At 39.4% G+C, this 15,964-nt stretch overlaps 1 protein-coding gene across 3 annotated transcripts in view; it reads right to left on the bottom strand.

Annotated features, from left to right (window-relative positions):
- ADAMTSL3 (ADAMTS like 3) overlaps positions 1-15,964 on the bottom strand; it is a 338,402-nt gene that overhangs the window by 195,956 nt on the left and 126,482 nt on the right. For all 3 annotated transcript variants that reach the window (XM_072801596.1, XM_072801608.1, XM_072801605.1), the window contains exon 6: positions 9,349-9,585. In XM_072801596.1, coding sequence (XP_072657697.1) covers positions 9,349-9,585 — 237 coding nt within the window. The remainder of the gene's footprint in view (positions 1-9,348; positions 9,586-15,964) is intronic.

Here is a 15,964-nt window from a genome sequence, read left to right as displayed (position 1 = left end):
CATGGCCACGTTGGACGAGAGAGGGCATGTGTGTGAATGTGATCCTGTTGAAGAAAAGATCTGAGTTCTTCTGAGACTCTCTCACAGTCACTTCTGAAGAAACTACGTACATTTCTTTTCACCCAAATAGCCTTGCCAAAAGAGCATTCAGCTCTCAGCAGCCAGGGTATCACCTGTTACTGCCTTAAAGAATCGGTTTGCCCATCAGCATCACAAAAATATCACAAAAACATGGGAAGCACACTTTTAAAATGAATGAATTTGGTATTGAAAACCACAGTTTTCCTGCAAGCCCCATTCAGCCTTGGAAATTACTAGAGTAAACTATACATCTGAGATAATGAATATGAAGAGAGGCTGTGGTCAGTGAACACAGACAGGAAGCAGGGGAAGGGAGCCAGTGCAGACTACAGGCCTCCTGTGCGACAGTTACTGGGCTGGACTCATGGAATGTTTTTCATGAAAGAACGGGTTTAAAATAGGACTTACATGGAGAATAATGCCTCCCTTTTATATACTGAAAAGACCAAGGCTTAGAGGTGGTATGAATGAAACCACAGGAAGTGAATACATCTGCCACCACTGTCCACTCCAACCATGTCACTGAGATGCTCAAGCTGAGATCACCAGTGGTATTAGTTTGGGCCACATGAAGCAAGTATACTTCCCCCTTAGCCCTCTTGACTTCTCTGCACTATCTGACTCTGCTAACTTTTCTTCTTAAACACTCACCCACCCTTAACTTTTTTTTCTCAGTTTTCTATTATACAGAAGTTCTGTCCCCATCAAATGCACTCTGTCCGAAGTTTGCTCCGAAAATGATGGGGCCAGGACTCTGTCACTGGAAATCTGCTTTTTTTATTCAGTTCTCCAAGGACATATATTGGCCTTAACTACGATCTATGTTTCTCTATTAGAATTCTCTTCTAAGCTCTACATTCATATATCAACTTCGCTATTCACAGGTACATCAAGCTCAGCATCTTTTCCCATATATTGGTCCTCACTCAGTACTTTCTGTCTTGAGGAATGGTCTCATTATCTACTTAGTCATCATGTCAGAAATCCAGGCCTCATTCTAAACTTCTTTCTCACTCACCACATCCAATATCATCCAGTCCTAAAAGACCTTAATTAACCTCTACAGTTTGTCATCCCTTCTCCATTCAGCCCACCTCTGCATACTCTAAGCTCTTGTTAACCCACATTTGACCTTCTATAGTTTGGCCAGACCCTCTCCTCTCCAAATAATCTGCCACATTGCCACTTGAGTGATCTTTCTAATGACAATCCCAGTTAGGCTATTACTTGTAAGATTCTTCAATAATTCCTATTGTAACTTTCAGAATGTTAATGATTAGTTTCCACTTATGCTTGTAACCTCAACTTCTACCGTTATCCCACAGGTGTTTTTCACCTCAATTCTACAGAATGAGTCATTGATCCTTAAATATATCTACTGTTATATCTCTTCACAAGTACTATTCACTCTGTTTTGACTCCCTTCCTCATTCTGGTTTATGTAACTACTACTCAACTTTTCAAAACCTCAACATCAAAACATTACCTTGTCCAGATTATTCTTCTTCAACCCAAACTTAATTACTTTTAATGGTAATTCTTCTTAATTATGCAAGCAACACATAGTCATTGTCAAAAACTTGGAAACTAAAAAGCATGATTCCACTGACAAGTGATTAACTTTCATTATCATTTAGAGGAAAAGACCAAAAGTGAACTGGAATAAAGATAAACCACTAGCAGCATATAAAATAGAAGAATGAAGTAGTAAGCCTTGATCTTTGGGAAGATTTGTCAATAGCAAACACCAAATAAGATGGTTCAAGAGTAGTAGAGAAAGGAAGAGACAATGGCTAGGCCACAAAGGAAGAGTGGCTAGTCTAGTCTTGGGGAAAAAAGGTGAAAGTGAGAGGGGAGAAAAGACTAAAATATGAGAGATTTGACAGAAGCAGCAAGATATAGAGCACATGGGAGCAAATCCATTGACTACAATATGAATTCAGGAAGGTAACATTGAGAATTCTGGTGCCATAAACAGAAATGAATAGGAATAACAGAATAACTCATGGATCGGGGTAAGAACAATACTAGCTTATTTGAGGCAGAGGAGGGAGCATGCTGAATTGACAGAACCTGTGGAATCTCCCAGAATGGTCATTAAACTGAACTAGAAATGCAGGAGTGGAGGCTGAAAGAGAAATAAAAGAGGGACCAAAATATTTTAATAACCTCTGCATTTGCAAGTGAGTAAACTCACTTGTTCAACCAGTTTTTACTAAGGACCCTACATGGGGCCAGAAATGGTAAGAATTCTGGGGTATGGCAATGAGCAATAAATGTGTGATTCTTGTCCTTAAAGAACTTACATTCTTTATGGGAGAATGTCATAATCAAATTATCACACAAATAAATATGTAATTATGAAATATTACCAGGGCAGTTAAAAGGTATTATAATAGAATCAGGAAGACTAATTTAGGTAGAGTAATCCCAGAAGCCCTCTTAAGGAAGCAATATTAAGCTGAAACCCTGAAGATAATAAGAGTAGTCAGGAGCATAGGTAAAAGGCAGTGAGAACAGCATGTGTAAGAGCTTTCTGGCACTTTGGCAGAAATGAAAAACAGCACAAAAGGGAGAAGAGTGGAATCTCTGAGGAGAGGTCAATAGAAGCTTCCAAAATAAAGAGCAAAAAGAAAAAAAGACTGAAAAAAAACCCCAGAACATCCAAGAACTGTGGGACAACTACTCAGGGTTTCATGAGTATAGAGGGAATACTAGGAGGAGAAGTAAGAAAGAAAGGAACAGAAGAAGTATTTCAAGAAATAATGACTGAGAATTTCTCCCAATTAATGTCAGTCACAAAACCATAGGGCCAGGAGCTCAAAGAACACTAAGAAAGATAAATGCCAAAAAGACTACACGTAGGCATATCATATTCAAATTACAGAAAAAAAAAGATAAAGAAAAATCTTGAAAGAAACCAGAGGAATAAAACACCTTACCAATAGAGGAGCAAAGAAATTAATTACATCTGACTTCTCCTTAGAAAACATGCAAGCAAGAAGACAGTAGAGTAAAATATTTAAAGTGTTGAGAGAAAAAAAAATCAACCTAGAATTCTGTACCCTATGAAATTATCCTTCAAAAGTGAAAGAGAAATAAAGACTTTCTCAGGCAAATAAAAATTGAGGGAGTTTTTTTGCTAGTGGACCTCATTCTTCAGAGTAGGAAAATGATATGGGTCAGAAATTTGGATCTATATAAAGAAAGGAAGTGCTTTGGAGAGTGAATAAAGGAAGATAAAAGAAAAACATTAATTTTGTTATTTTTAATAGATGCAAAAGATAATAGTTTATCAAAATGATAAAGCAACAATCTGTTCAATTGTGTATGCTTAGGGCAGCCCGGGTGGCTCAGTGGTTTAGGGCCACCTTCAGGCCAGGGTGTGGTCCTAGAGACCCAGGATCAAGTACCATGTTGGGTTCCTTGCATGGAGCCTGCTTCTCCCTCTGTCTGTGTCTCTGCCTCTCTCTCTCTCTCTCTCTGTGTGTGTGTGTGTGTGTGTGTCTCATGAATAAGTAAATAAAATCTTTAAAAAAATTGTATATGCTTAGATATGTATATTTGTGTAGATATATGCTTATGCATAAGTGAAATGAATGATAGCAATGATACAAGGGATACAGAGAAGAATCAGAATTTTGTTGTTACTATTACTTTGTTGCAGGTATTTTCTCTATACCCATGAAGTAGTATAGTGTTATTTGAAAGTAAATTTGAACTAGGTATAAATATATACTGCAATCTGCAAGGCAACTACTAAAAAAGGCAAAAAAAAAAAGAAGTATAACTGATGTATTAAATAAGGAAAGAAAATGCAATCATATAAAATGCTCGATTAAAACAGCAATAAGCAGAAAAACAGTGGGTAACTGTTTTAACATAGAATAAGGGTAGAATAAGGGTAACAAATAGAAACAGTAATAAATATGATAAATATTAATCCAATTGTATCAATAATTACTTTAAACATCACTGACCTAAATGTACCAATTAAAAGGCAAAGATTGGGATCCCTGGGTGGCGCAGTGGTTTAGCGCCTGCCTTTGGCCCAGGGCGCGATCCTGGAGACCCGGGATCGAATCCCACGTTGGGCTCCAGGTGCATGGAGCCTGCTTCTCCCTCTGCCTATGTCTCTGCCTCTCTCTCTCTCTGTGACTATCATAAATAAATAAAAATTTAAAAAAAGGCAAAGATTGTCAGAGTGGATCAAAAAACAAGATCCAGTTATCCATTGTCTACAAGAATCCCCTTTTAAATAAAAAGACATAAATGTATTAAAAGTAAAAGGATGGGAAAAGACATAGCATGCTAATTAATCAAAATAAAGCAGGAGTAGGTATATTAATATCAGACAGAGCAGACATCAGAGCAAGGGAAGTTACCAGATTTAAGAGGGGCATTTATGTAACAATAGAGGGATCAATACTCTAAGAAGACATACAATCCTTAATATGTATGTGCCTAATGAGAATGTCACAATGCACAAGGCAAAAGCTGATAGAACTGCAAGGAAAAACAGATGAATCCACTACTAGAGTCAGGAGAATTCAAAAGCCCTCTATCAGAAATGCACAGATCCAGGGATATCTGGGTGGCTCAGTGGTGTCTGCCCTCAGCTTAGGGTGTGATACCAGAGTTCTGGGATCAAGTCCCACATCAGGCTCCCCACAGGGAGCTTGCTTCTCCCTCTGCCTATGTCTCTGCCTCTCTCTGTGTGTCTCTCATTAATAAATAAATAAAATCTTAAAAAATGGATAGATCCAGCAAGGAGAAATTAGTAAAAACATAGTTGAAGTCAACAGCATCATCACAAAAATTGGATAGAATTGGTATCTCTTGACTACTTCATCTGAGAACTGCAAGATGTACTTTCTTCTCAAGGTCATGTGGAACATTTACCAAGATGGACCACATTCTGGGACATAAAACACATTTTAATAAATCTCTTTAAAAAATGGAATCATACGCCATCTACTCTCAGACCACATTGGAATTAAACTAGCAATCAGTATCAGAAATATGGCTGGAAAATTCTAAAATACTTAGATATTAAATAGCATACTTCTAAAAAACACGAGTCAAAACATCTCAAGAGAAATTTTAAGATATTTTGAGGAAAATGAAATACTATTTGTCAAAATATGTGGGATGCAGTAAAAGCAATGCTTACAGGGAAATTTACAGCATTTAATGCATATATAAGAAAAGCAGAAAAATTTAGAATCAATAATCTAAGCTTCTACCTTAGGGAATTAGAAAAAGAACAAATTAAATCCAAAATAATAATAAGAAAAATAGTAACAACTAGAGCAGAAATCAGTAAAATTGAAAACAGGAAATCAATAAAGAAAATCAATGAAACCAAAAGCTGATTTTTAAGAAGATCAATAAAATCACAAGTCTCTAACCAGGCTAACTAAGGAAAAAAGAAGATACAAATTACTAATATTAGAAATGAAAGAGGGGACATCACTACAGATCTCATGGATATTGAAAAGATAATAAAGAAATAATATAAACTATTCTCTGCCTACAAATTTAATAATCTAGATGGAATGGACCAATTCCTTGAAAGACGCAATCTGCCAAAACTCACACAAGAAGAAACAGATAATCTGAATGGAATTGTTCTATTACATTTCTTTCTATGAAAGAAATTTAACCAATAATTAATAGCCTTCCAAAAGAGAAAGCACTAGGCCCAAATGGATTCATTGGTGAATTCTACCAAGCATTTAAGAGGCTATACCAATTCTCTATGATCTCTTCCAGAAAAAAGAAGAGAGGATACTTCTTAACTCATTCTATGAGAATTGCATTATCCTGAATGCCAAAAACGGACAAAGATGTTACAAGAAACCTACAGACTGATATTTCTCATGAAAATAAATATACTAACAAAAATTTTGTACAAGAATTATATGGGGGAAAACTTTAAAACTCTGATGAAACTAATAAAAAAAGAACTAGATAAATGGGGAGATATTCCACCTTTGTGGACAGGAAGACTCAATGTTGTCAGGATGTTAGTTCTTCTCAATTTAATTCCAAGAAGTTATTCTGTGGATACTGATAAACTGACTCTAAAGTTTATGGAGAGAGAGGGAAAAGACATAGAATAGTCAACACAATACTGAAAGAGAAGAACAGTGTCAGAAGACTAACACTACCCAACTTCAAGACTTAATACAAAGTTAAAGTCATCAAGATAGTGTGGTATTGGCAAAATAAGAGAAATAAATTAATGGAAAAGAATAGAGAGCATAGAAATACATTAATACAGTCAACTGATCTTTGGCAAAGGAGAAAAGGGAATAATATGGAGAAGAGATCATCTTTTCAACAAATGGTAATTAAATAACTGTATATCTGCAGGCAAAAAAAAAAGTATCTAGGCCAGACTTAAATCCTTCACAAAAATTAATTCAAAATTAATCATACACCTACATGTAAAACAAAAAACTATAGACTCCTAGAAGATAAAATAGGGGAAAATCTAGATAACCTTGGGTATGATGAGGACTTTTTTTTAAGATTTTATTTATTTATTCATGAGAGAAACAGAGAGAGAGAGAGAGAGAGAGGCAGAGACACAGGCAGAGGGAGAAGCAGGCTCCATGCAGGGAGCCCAATGCGGGACTTGATCCCAGGTCTCCAGGATCACGCTCTGGGCTGAAGGCGGCACTAAACTGCTGAGCCACCCAGGCTGCCCTGATGATGACTTTTTAGGTACAGTACTACCAAAGGCACGATGCCTGGAAAAAAATAATTGTTAAGCTGGACATCATTGCAGTTAAAAGCTTCTGCTCTACAAAAGACACTGTCAAGAACATGGGAAAATGAATTATACTGGGAGAAAAATATTTTCAAAAGACTGTTACCCAAAATATACAAATAACTCTCAACAATCGAAAACAAACAACCCAGCTTAAAAATGGGCAAAAGAGCTGAACAGCCACCTCATTGGAGAGGATTTATAGATGGCAAATAAGTAGAAGAAAAGATATTAAACATTATATGTCATTAAGGGACTTGCAAATTAAAGCAATGATGAGATGCCACTACACACCTACTAGAAGAGTCCAAATCTGGAAGAATGACAACACTACTGCTGCTGGTGAGGATGTGAAGCAATAGAAAGTCTCATTCATTGCTGGTGGGGAGTGCAAAATGGTACAGCTTCTTTGGAAGACAATTTGGTACTTTCTTATGAAACTAACCATACTCTTAGCATGATCCAACAATTATACTCCTTGTATTTTCCCAAATGTGTCAAAAATTGTGTCCATACAAAAATCTGCACATGGATGTTTAAAGTAGCTTTATTCTAGTTGCCAACACTTGGAAGCAACAAAGATATCCTTCAGTAGGTAAATGGATAAGTAAAATGTGGTCCACTCAGACAATGGAATATTACTCAATGATGAAAAGAAATGAGCTACCAGGTCATGAAAAAATATGGAGTACTTAAATGCACACTACTAAGTAAAGAAGTCAATCTGAAAAGCATACATACTCTATGATTCCAACTATAAGACATTCTAAAAAAGGCAAAACTATGGAGATGGTAAAAAGATCCATGCTTGCCAGGGGTTGGCAGGGAAGGCAAGGATGAACAGGAAGAACACAGAGAACTTTTAGGGCAGTGAAACTATTTTGTAAGATACTCTACTGGTAGAAACAGTCAACAAACATTTGTCAAAACCCATGGAATACACATCAGTAAGGGTGAACCCTAATGTAAACACAGGTCTTGGGTGATAATGTGTCAATGTAGGTTCATTGATCATAACAAATGTATCACTCTGGTGCAGGATTTTGATAGTGGACAAGGTTACACATATAAAGGGGCAAGGGATAGAAGGGAATTCTCTGTACCTGCTACTCAATTTTGCTGGCAACCTAGAAAATTAAGTCTATTTTTTAAAAAGGGTGAGGAGGGAGCGAAAATAGTCCAGGAAGAGCCTGGAAAGGCAAGCAAGGGTCGCAGTTTTCACATCAATGCAATGATAAGTCATTGAGAGATTTGAGTCAGGGGAGTGACAAACTCTTAAAATGAAGCTTTCTTAGGTTTTAAAGCAATCACTTCAGCTGCTGTGTGGAGAGTAGACCTGAGGAGAACAGTGGTGGAAGCTGGGAGATCAGAAGAGGAGGCTAGCAATGCAGTTTAGGTCAGAGTTGATGGAGGCTTAGACCAAAAAAGAAGTCATGCAGACAGAAAGGAATGGTGGATTCAATAAAAAGACTTTTGAATACAATGGATTGGCTGTATGTGTTGAAAAAGGAGAATCAGGGACTCCAAAATTTTACAGTAACTGGAGGCCATTTTCTAGATGGACAGATGGAAGAAGGAGAAGCTACTTTGAAGAGCAGGAACATGATTCACCTTCGACTATGAAACGTCTGAGATGGCTGGTGGTGCCCAACACTTGGTAGGTGATTGAGGTGTTCACTTGCTCTCATTCATACTGTTTTTGTTATGAGCATAATTGGGTATGGAATACAAGACATAATTGTTTTAAAATATTTTTCCAGAGATTAAGGAATGGGGGTGGACTCTCATCCTCTCCCTGCCATTCCCATTCTATCTCAACAACCTGTCACGGTGCCCTGAATCCTCATACCCACTGCAAGCTGGGGGAGGGGGAGGGAGAGTGGGGGATGTTTCAGTTACATGCATCACAGTTTTGCAAACCCCACTCTGAAAAATATGCTGGAATGCATTTGTGCTAATTTTGTAATAAGTAAGTCATTGCTCCCAAAGACCCAAAATAATAAATTCATTTTAATAAAACAATAAGGTGTTAAGAGGCTCAAAGGACCTTTCGACATTACCATTCTAAAGTAGTGGTTCTCTAAATGGGGTCCTTTGACCAGAAGCATCAGCAGCCCCCACGTGAACTTGTTAGAAATGCAAATTATCAGGCTCCAGCCCAGACCTAACTGGATCAGAAACTCTGGGAGTGGGAGCTCATCACCTTGTGTTTTAACCAGTCCTTCAGGTGGTTCTGAAGTCCCTTCAAGCTGGAGATCCAATGACCCAGAGGAATCCTAAGATGGTATTTACTGCAATATTTTGATTCTATGTGGACAAAGTTTACACTCTTTTAAATAAGTAAAACCTAACTTGAAGGCAAGTAACACCCTCTACAATATTTTTTACATGAAGATCAAAGACAATATTTCATTTACATGAACAAAAGTCTCTTTATGGAGAGCAAGCATGGCACATGAACCAGGGTAGGGGAAGCAGGTGTGGCTCACCTGACAAATGCCACTGATGCACATGTCCAAGGAGTCTGTGCTGCAGCGAGTTCCATCCAGTACCTTGGGGGCCAGCTCCACAACCAAGTTTTGTCCCCGTGCGTGACACTTGAGTGCACAGGGGGCAGCAGGATCATTATACCGAGGAAGCCATTCATAATAACGCCCCTGATATTGGACGTCATTGTAGGCAGAGCACTGTTGGGCTCTGAAGTCCTCTGCATCAGGAGGGCAGTCCTGGAAGCAAAGAAAGGCCACAAGCACATCACCCAGAGAGACAAGCCACGGAAAGGCTGAATGAGTTTACAAGAGTCTCAGGAGACCAGACCCCACCAGGGATTCACATCATTTCTTCCCCATATTTAAATGCTCTCTCTTAACCATCTTGCTTCTAATCTTCCCAGGTGACTCCAGGTCTTTATATGGAATATTAACTATCATCCATGCCTTCAAGGAACCATTTCAATGGGAAGGACTATTTGCCCCTAGGTTGGCCCCAAACTGTGTGTTTGTTTCTTTGTTTCTGTTTTTGTTGTTTAATTCATGTGTCTTTCTTCCCTTCTTGCCAGGCCCCCAACCACTGCTTTTCTCTGGAACTAGCTGCCTGCCTTCAACCTGCCAGAGGATGGAAAGAGAAAGAAAACAGATCTCGTTCAAATTCTGTCTACAACAACAGCAAGGAAATTCTAAGTAAATGCTCTAGGGAGCTCTCATAATAATAGTAAAAAGTGTTTGTGCAAGTCTTGATGACTCAGAAATCTTTTTACTTAATTACTAATCCCTCCCATCCGATACTTCCAAAGCTAACAAAATATGACTTTACTCTTCAAAGTTGGGTACAAACTTCCCAATTGATGGGAATTAATTAATCCTACACAAACTTCCCAATTAAAGAAAATGGATACAGAAAGGCAATATATTATTTTCTATTTTTTCTTATTACAAAAGTAATCGATGGTCCTTATAAAACCTTTGGGAAATAGTATCTATTAAAAAAAAAGAATAAAAGACAAAGATTCTTGTACCTAAATCTTTACACAAATCCTTGATAATTCCCCAAAAGCAAATTTCTGGTAAGAAAATTTCTGAGAAAAAGGGTGTGTTTAATGAGCTTTTCAAACTATTGCCAGATAGCCCTCCAGATATTTCCTTCCTTGTTATCACCAGGCTCCCTAAATTCCCTTTTTCTCAATCTCTCTTCTCAGCTTGGATATTATAATTTTCTAACATTTTTCCAATCGTGTTAAATAGAATTTCATTATTTTAATTTATATTTTCTTTCCTTTCTTAGGTTTGATAGTTTTCATGTATATTTGCTTTTTGCTATTTTTAACAACTATCAACTTTCCTAATAAGGTTATCAACTCTTTGCCATCTGTACTGGAAATATGTTCTCCATTTGATTTTGATTTGGGTGCTTTGAGAAGTCAAGAAGCTTTATGTTTCAAGGTAGTCAGCTCTATTTTTTTTTAACATTTTATTTATTTATTCATGAGAGACACGGAGAAAGAGGCAGAGACACAGGCAGAGGGAGAAGCAGGCTCCCTGCAAGGACCCTGATGCAGTACTCGATCCCAGGACCCCAGGATCACACCCCGAGCCAGAGGCAGACGCTCAACCACTGAGTCACCCAGGCGTCCTGGTAGTCAGTTCTATTAATATTTCCTTTTAAGGCTTCTTTCTTCATTAATGAGTTTAGAAATGCTTCTTCTACCTAAGAACCTAAGAGGCTTCTACCTCTTAGGTTAGAAGCCTCTTAGGCTTCTACCTAAGCCTAAGAACAGATAAATATTGAAATGTATCTTTCTAGTTCCTTTCTAATTTAGCAATTATATTTAACTCTTTGTTACATCGAGGATTTATTTTGATACGTGGTGTAAGGTAGAAACCCACCTTATTTTATTTCTACAAATAATTATTAATATATTATCATCCAGAATCTTACAATACAATTTCTCTCATTTCTTCCCTTTTCACTACTTGACTTTTGTATCTTACTGTATTTATGCTTCTGGCCTTTATAATCTGCCTCAAATCCTTTTTGGAAGTAGGTAGGGAAGAGATAAAATATAAGAAATAAGCATCCCCCTGGGAGCTGTTGTATTAGTTTGCAGTAAATCATTCCAAAATCCTGTACTGCATCCACATTTTTCTGTTTAAGAAAGATTAAACCTTAACCCAGGTCACACCTATGAAAGAAAGAGTCGAACTAAAGATCAAACTGGTTGACCTTTCTCTCTTGAAATGAGGACTGTGTTTCCAATCCAGCCCCAGGGAAGATCATTCCTTGATAAAATTCTATGGCCTCCTCTTCCCTTAACCACAGCCAGTTTTCTCTATATCCGACTCTTTGAAACCCAAGCCAAAGAGTGTGAAAGAGCAGACTGAAAACAACTTCCCCTGCATTAGAGGAAGCAGGCTTTAGGGGCTGACATTTCTTGCTGATTCCTGACTGCCTTAAACTCTATAAACCCAGGGGCGCGTGGGTGGCTCAATGGTTGAGCGTCTGTCTTTGGCTCAGGGTGTGATCCCAGGGTCCTGGGATCGAGTCCTGCATTGGGTTCCCCTCAGGAAGTCTGCTTCTCCCTCTGCCTATGTCTCTGCCTCTTTCTCTGTATCTCTCATGAATAAATAAATAAAAATCTTTAAAAATATAAAACTCCATAAGCCAACGAAGTTTCACAAAATTAACAATGTTTAAATAACAGCCAGCCTCCACTTAGTCCTTGCTGGAAGGGTGGCCAGGTTTGGACACGAGACCTAGCCTCCTTGGCCACAGCTGAGTATCAGAGGCAAACACCAGGTCCACTTCTGGACAGTCTTTCCCAGGAATCTGGGATTGCACCAGAAGAGCTAGAGCTGAGGACTCCCATCACTGCGTGGCTGAGCTAACCATCTCTTTCATGAGATGCCTGTTGAGGCAAAGCAAGCCAATTCTCACAGCAGAGAAGAATGAATTAGACATGAAAGCAGGAAAGATGATAAACCATGTGTTTCAGTAAAAGTATGTAACTTGAGTTTCTCACTTTCTGATTCCTGGGTCCAGGCCCCCTCAAGGTGTGCTGATGCCCAAATTCTACTAATATCCACACATCCAAACAGTGAGTCCCATTTTTCTTGAGCTATTTTGGGTGGGTTTCTGTTCCTGGGAAATCCTGTTTCTGAATAGTGCTTTCCAGTTTATGAAGGATCATTACTGACATTCTTTCTTCACCACCACCCTTTGAGGGAGGTAGGTCAGAGTTATCATTACCCTCATTTTTATAAAGAGAGGAAACTGTGATCTACAGTCTTTAGTCACTAGCCCAAAGACACATACCCAGAATATGACAGAGCCAAGAATGATTCCCAAAGTAACAAGTGTTCCATTATATGATACCACTTTCTAGTAATCTTGAAAGACATTGAGGACTTACTTTAAACACTTTCATTTACTTGGCATTCTTCCAATGTCAACACTAAGGCTGTCTAGTTGGCTTCTGCTGGGTCCCCTGCCCTGTCTCAAGACAATCTAGGGATTCTTGTGTCTTAAATAGTTCAGTTGATATTTAGGAAACTTGAATACCAAACATTCTTCAGCTTTCCTTTCCATGAGAAGCATTTCTTCCTATCAGTTAAGACAACACATTTGTTAAATATACTTTATGGGCTTTGCCTAGGTTACATACTATGGAGAACATCCACCGCTGTCACTTAGAGAGCTTGTTATTTACTGGAGATGTAGCATCTACATGCATGAAATATACTGACATAATGGGTTACTGTTTGTGGATTCACAAGTAAGACTTTGCAATTAAGGAAATAAAATTGCTGTCCAAGTGTTAAATTAAAATTGATTAAGTGGCAGGGCACCTGGATGGCTCAGTCACTTAAGCATCTGACTCTTGATTTTAACTCAGGGTCCATGATCTCAGGGTCCTGGGATCCAGCCTTACATGGAGCTCTGCGCTCAGAGGGGAGTCAGCTTGGGATTCTCTCTCCCCCTCAACCTGTCCCCCTCCCACACACTCTCTCTCTCTGTCTCTAAAATAAATAAATAAAAATCTTAAAAATGTGAATAAGTGGAGCTAATAAGGAAAGGACAGATCCTAGATCAGGAAGACCTGACTCAATCAGGAGGGGGCAGCCAGCTTGGAAAGCATAGAAAAGAAGAAGGAGGAAGAGTATAGAGACTAGGAGGAGAAGAAGGAAAAGGGGAGGAGGCTCATTCATTCAAGCACTAGCCCTCATTCAAGGACCATCCTGAAGACAGAGATCTCTTTTTCCTGCTCAAGCCATGAGGATACACAAGTCATTCTCATCGACAACTTGAGGATAAATGCTGAGACAGGGAGATCATCTAATAAATGGAGCATTTTTATGCAGAAGAGATAAACCATTAACAAAGGGATGATTTATATAATAGGATTGAACCAAGCTTTAATATGGGTTATATATTTATGTCATTTCCCCCAGATAAGCAGTGAGGAGACACTTAGGAGAAATATGATTTCTTTTGTAAGCAAATTTAAAATGTTTATTTTATCTTCCTATCCAAGTTGTACTATGAGTTAAATTTGGGGATCCTCTAAATAACCCAATGCCAAAATTTCTAGCATGAAAATGAATTATTGTGAGTGGCTATTATAAGACCATTAGCAAATGATGCATCCCGGAAAGTGACATTCCAGATGAGATTTAAGGGCATGATGTAATTAGGACAACATACAGGAGGGAACACTGGGTGGCTCAGTGGTTGAGCGACTGCCTTTGGCTCAGGTCATGATCCCGGGGCCCTGGGATCGAGTTCCACATTGGGCTTCCTGTGGGGAACTTGCTTCTCCCTCTGCCTATGTCTCTGCCTCTCTCTGTGTCTCTCATGAATAAATAAATAAAATGTTAAAAAGAAAAAGAGAAGGATCACAAATAGGGAACAACACAAGCAACAGGGAAACCACAGAAATAAATGCAGTAGTGATGAGGGACAGGAACCAGTCATGTCCAGCCAGAGCAAAAGTTTGTGAGCTGAACACAAGCTAAGTCTAACCAACTTCTGAAGGTCCTTGAATGCAAGTCAGGGGAATTAAAAAGCAGTAAGGATCCACAGAGGAAGCGCGGCACTTTAGGAGGACCAGTGTGATGGCAGGATGGACTGGGGCAGGAGAAGTGACAGGAGAAAGTAAAGAACACCTCTAAGAAGAAACTGCCAGAAATTAGCCATCCTCAGGACCCATAGTATGAAGAGCCTTTCAAAGGTCACATCAAATGTCATCTCTTCTGGAAAGCTACCAGGGACCCCAATGTGCAGAGCTAACCATTACTCCCTGTGTGCTCACATAAAAATGTGTTCATGCTGCAAAAACACTCTTACCAAACCATGATACTCTTGTTTTTAAAGATATTTTCCCTCTGCTCTCTTCCAGCACTGCCTTTGATCTCATAAACCCTGGTATAAAAAAATGAGTAGTCAGTGAATTCAAGCATTAGAACCCCTTGCTGACATGCATGAGTTCCCTTGGAAAGTCTCCACTGGGTCTGGAATGCGCCTGATAAGGAAAATTCTTCACTGAGGCCTCAGAGGCCTGGTCTTGGCCATCAGGGTCTTTGCTGAGCATTAATTGGAGGGTTATTGCTGAAGATGGCAATTACCTGGAATTAGGGGGTGCTCCTTGGATTCTCCAGACCCTCCAGCCCAAACGTGCATTTCTCCAATTTCTCAGGGAGGACAGTGTGGTCCTCATTCCCTATCATGCCTCCCATTCCTGTGCCATCAGGAGTGGGATTTCTTCCTCTCTGCCCTCTGAATGTGCATCCCTATCACATCCACACTTCCTAACAAAAAGACATTCGGTCTTTCCTTGAGTGCCTGCATCCTATTTTTCTCAGGCATCTTCTGCTGAGGTGGGCAGAGATCAGAAATGTGGCTGTCAGGGTCTGTTCATGTCAAGCCCGATCCTCCCATGTCAGGGACGCCCCTGGACCACTAATGTGGAAGGCCCACGGCTGTGGAGGACTTCATTTCCGTGACTTCCCCTCTGCTGTCTCTCCTCTCTCCGACCTCTGCCCCTTGCCAACTCTGAATATCCGGAAGGTCTGTCCTGCAGCTCCTGGGGTTGGCAATTCTATAACAGTATCTGAAAAGGGAAAGTTCCTGCAGATCCCCCTGAGAGTCATGCTCTTGGCTTGGGAAGAGCAGCCACGTTTTAGACTCTGTCTATAGTGCCATCTCACATCTAACAGAGCTTGAGACTTTTCAGGCTCCTTTCCAAGAGGCAGTCTGGTGTAGCAGAGTGGATAGAAGCTGGCACTCCAGAGCCTGGGGCCCGACTGCCTCGGGTATAGTTCACCTTGGTCATGTTTCCTAACCCTCCTTTGTTAGAATAGAAATGAGGGGTGCCAGGATGGCTCAGTTGGTTGAGCATTTGACTCTTGACTTTGGTTCAGGTCATGATCCCAAGGGCCTGATAGAGCTTGCTCAGTAGGGCATCTGCTTGAGATTCTCTCTCCCTCTCCCTCTGCCCCTCCCCCTGTTCTCTCTTTCTTTCTAAAATAAATGCATAACTCTTTTTTAAAAAGTAGAAATAAAAATATCTACTTCGTCAAGACATTATGAGGATTAAATCAATTTATTCATGGA

This window comes from Canis lupus, chromosome 2 (assembly GCF_048164855.1).
Source record: "Canis lupus baileyi chromosome 2, mCanLup2.hap1, whole genome shotgun sequence".
Classification (NCBI taxonomy): domain Eukaryota; kingdom Metazoa; phylum Chordata; class Mammalia; order Carnivora; family Canidae; genus Canis; species Canis lupus.
This window is presented reverse-complemented; position numbering and strand designations above follow the sequence as displayed.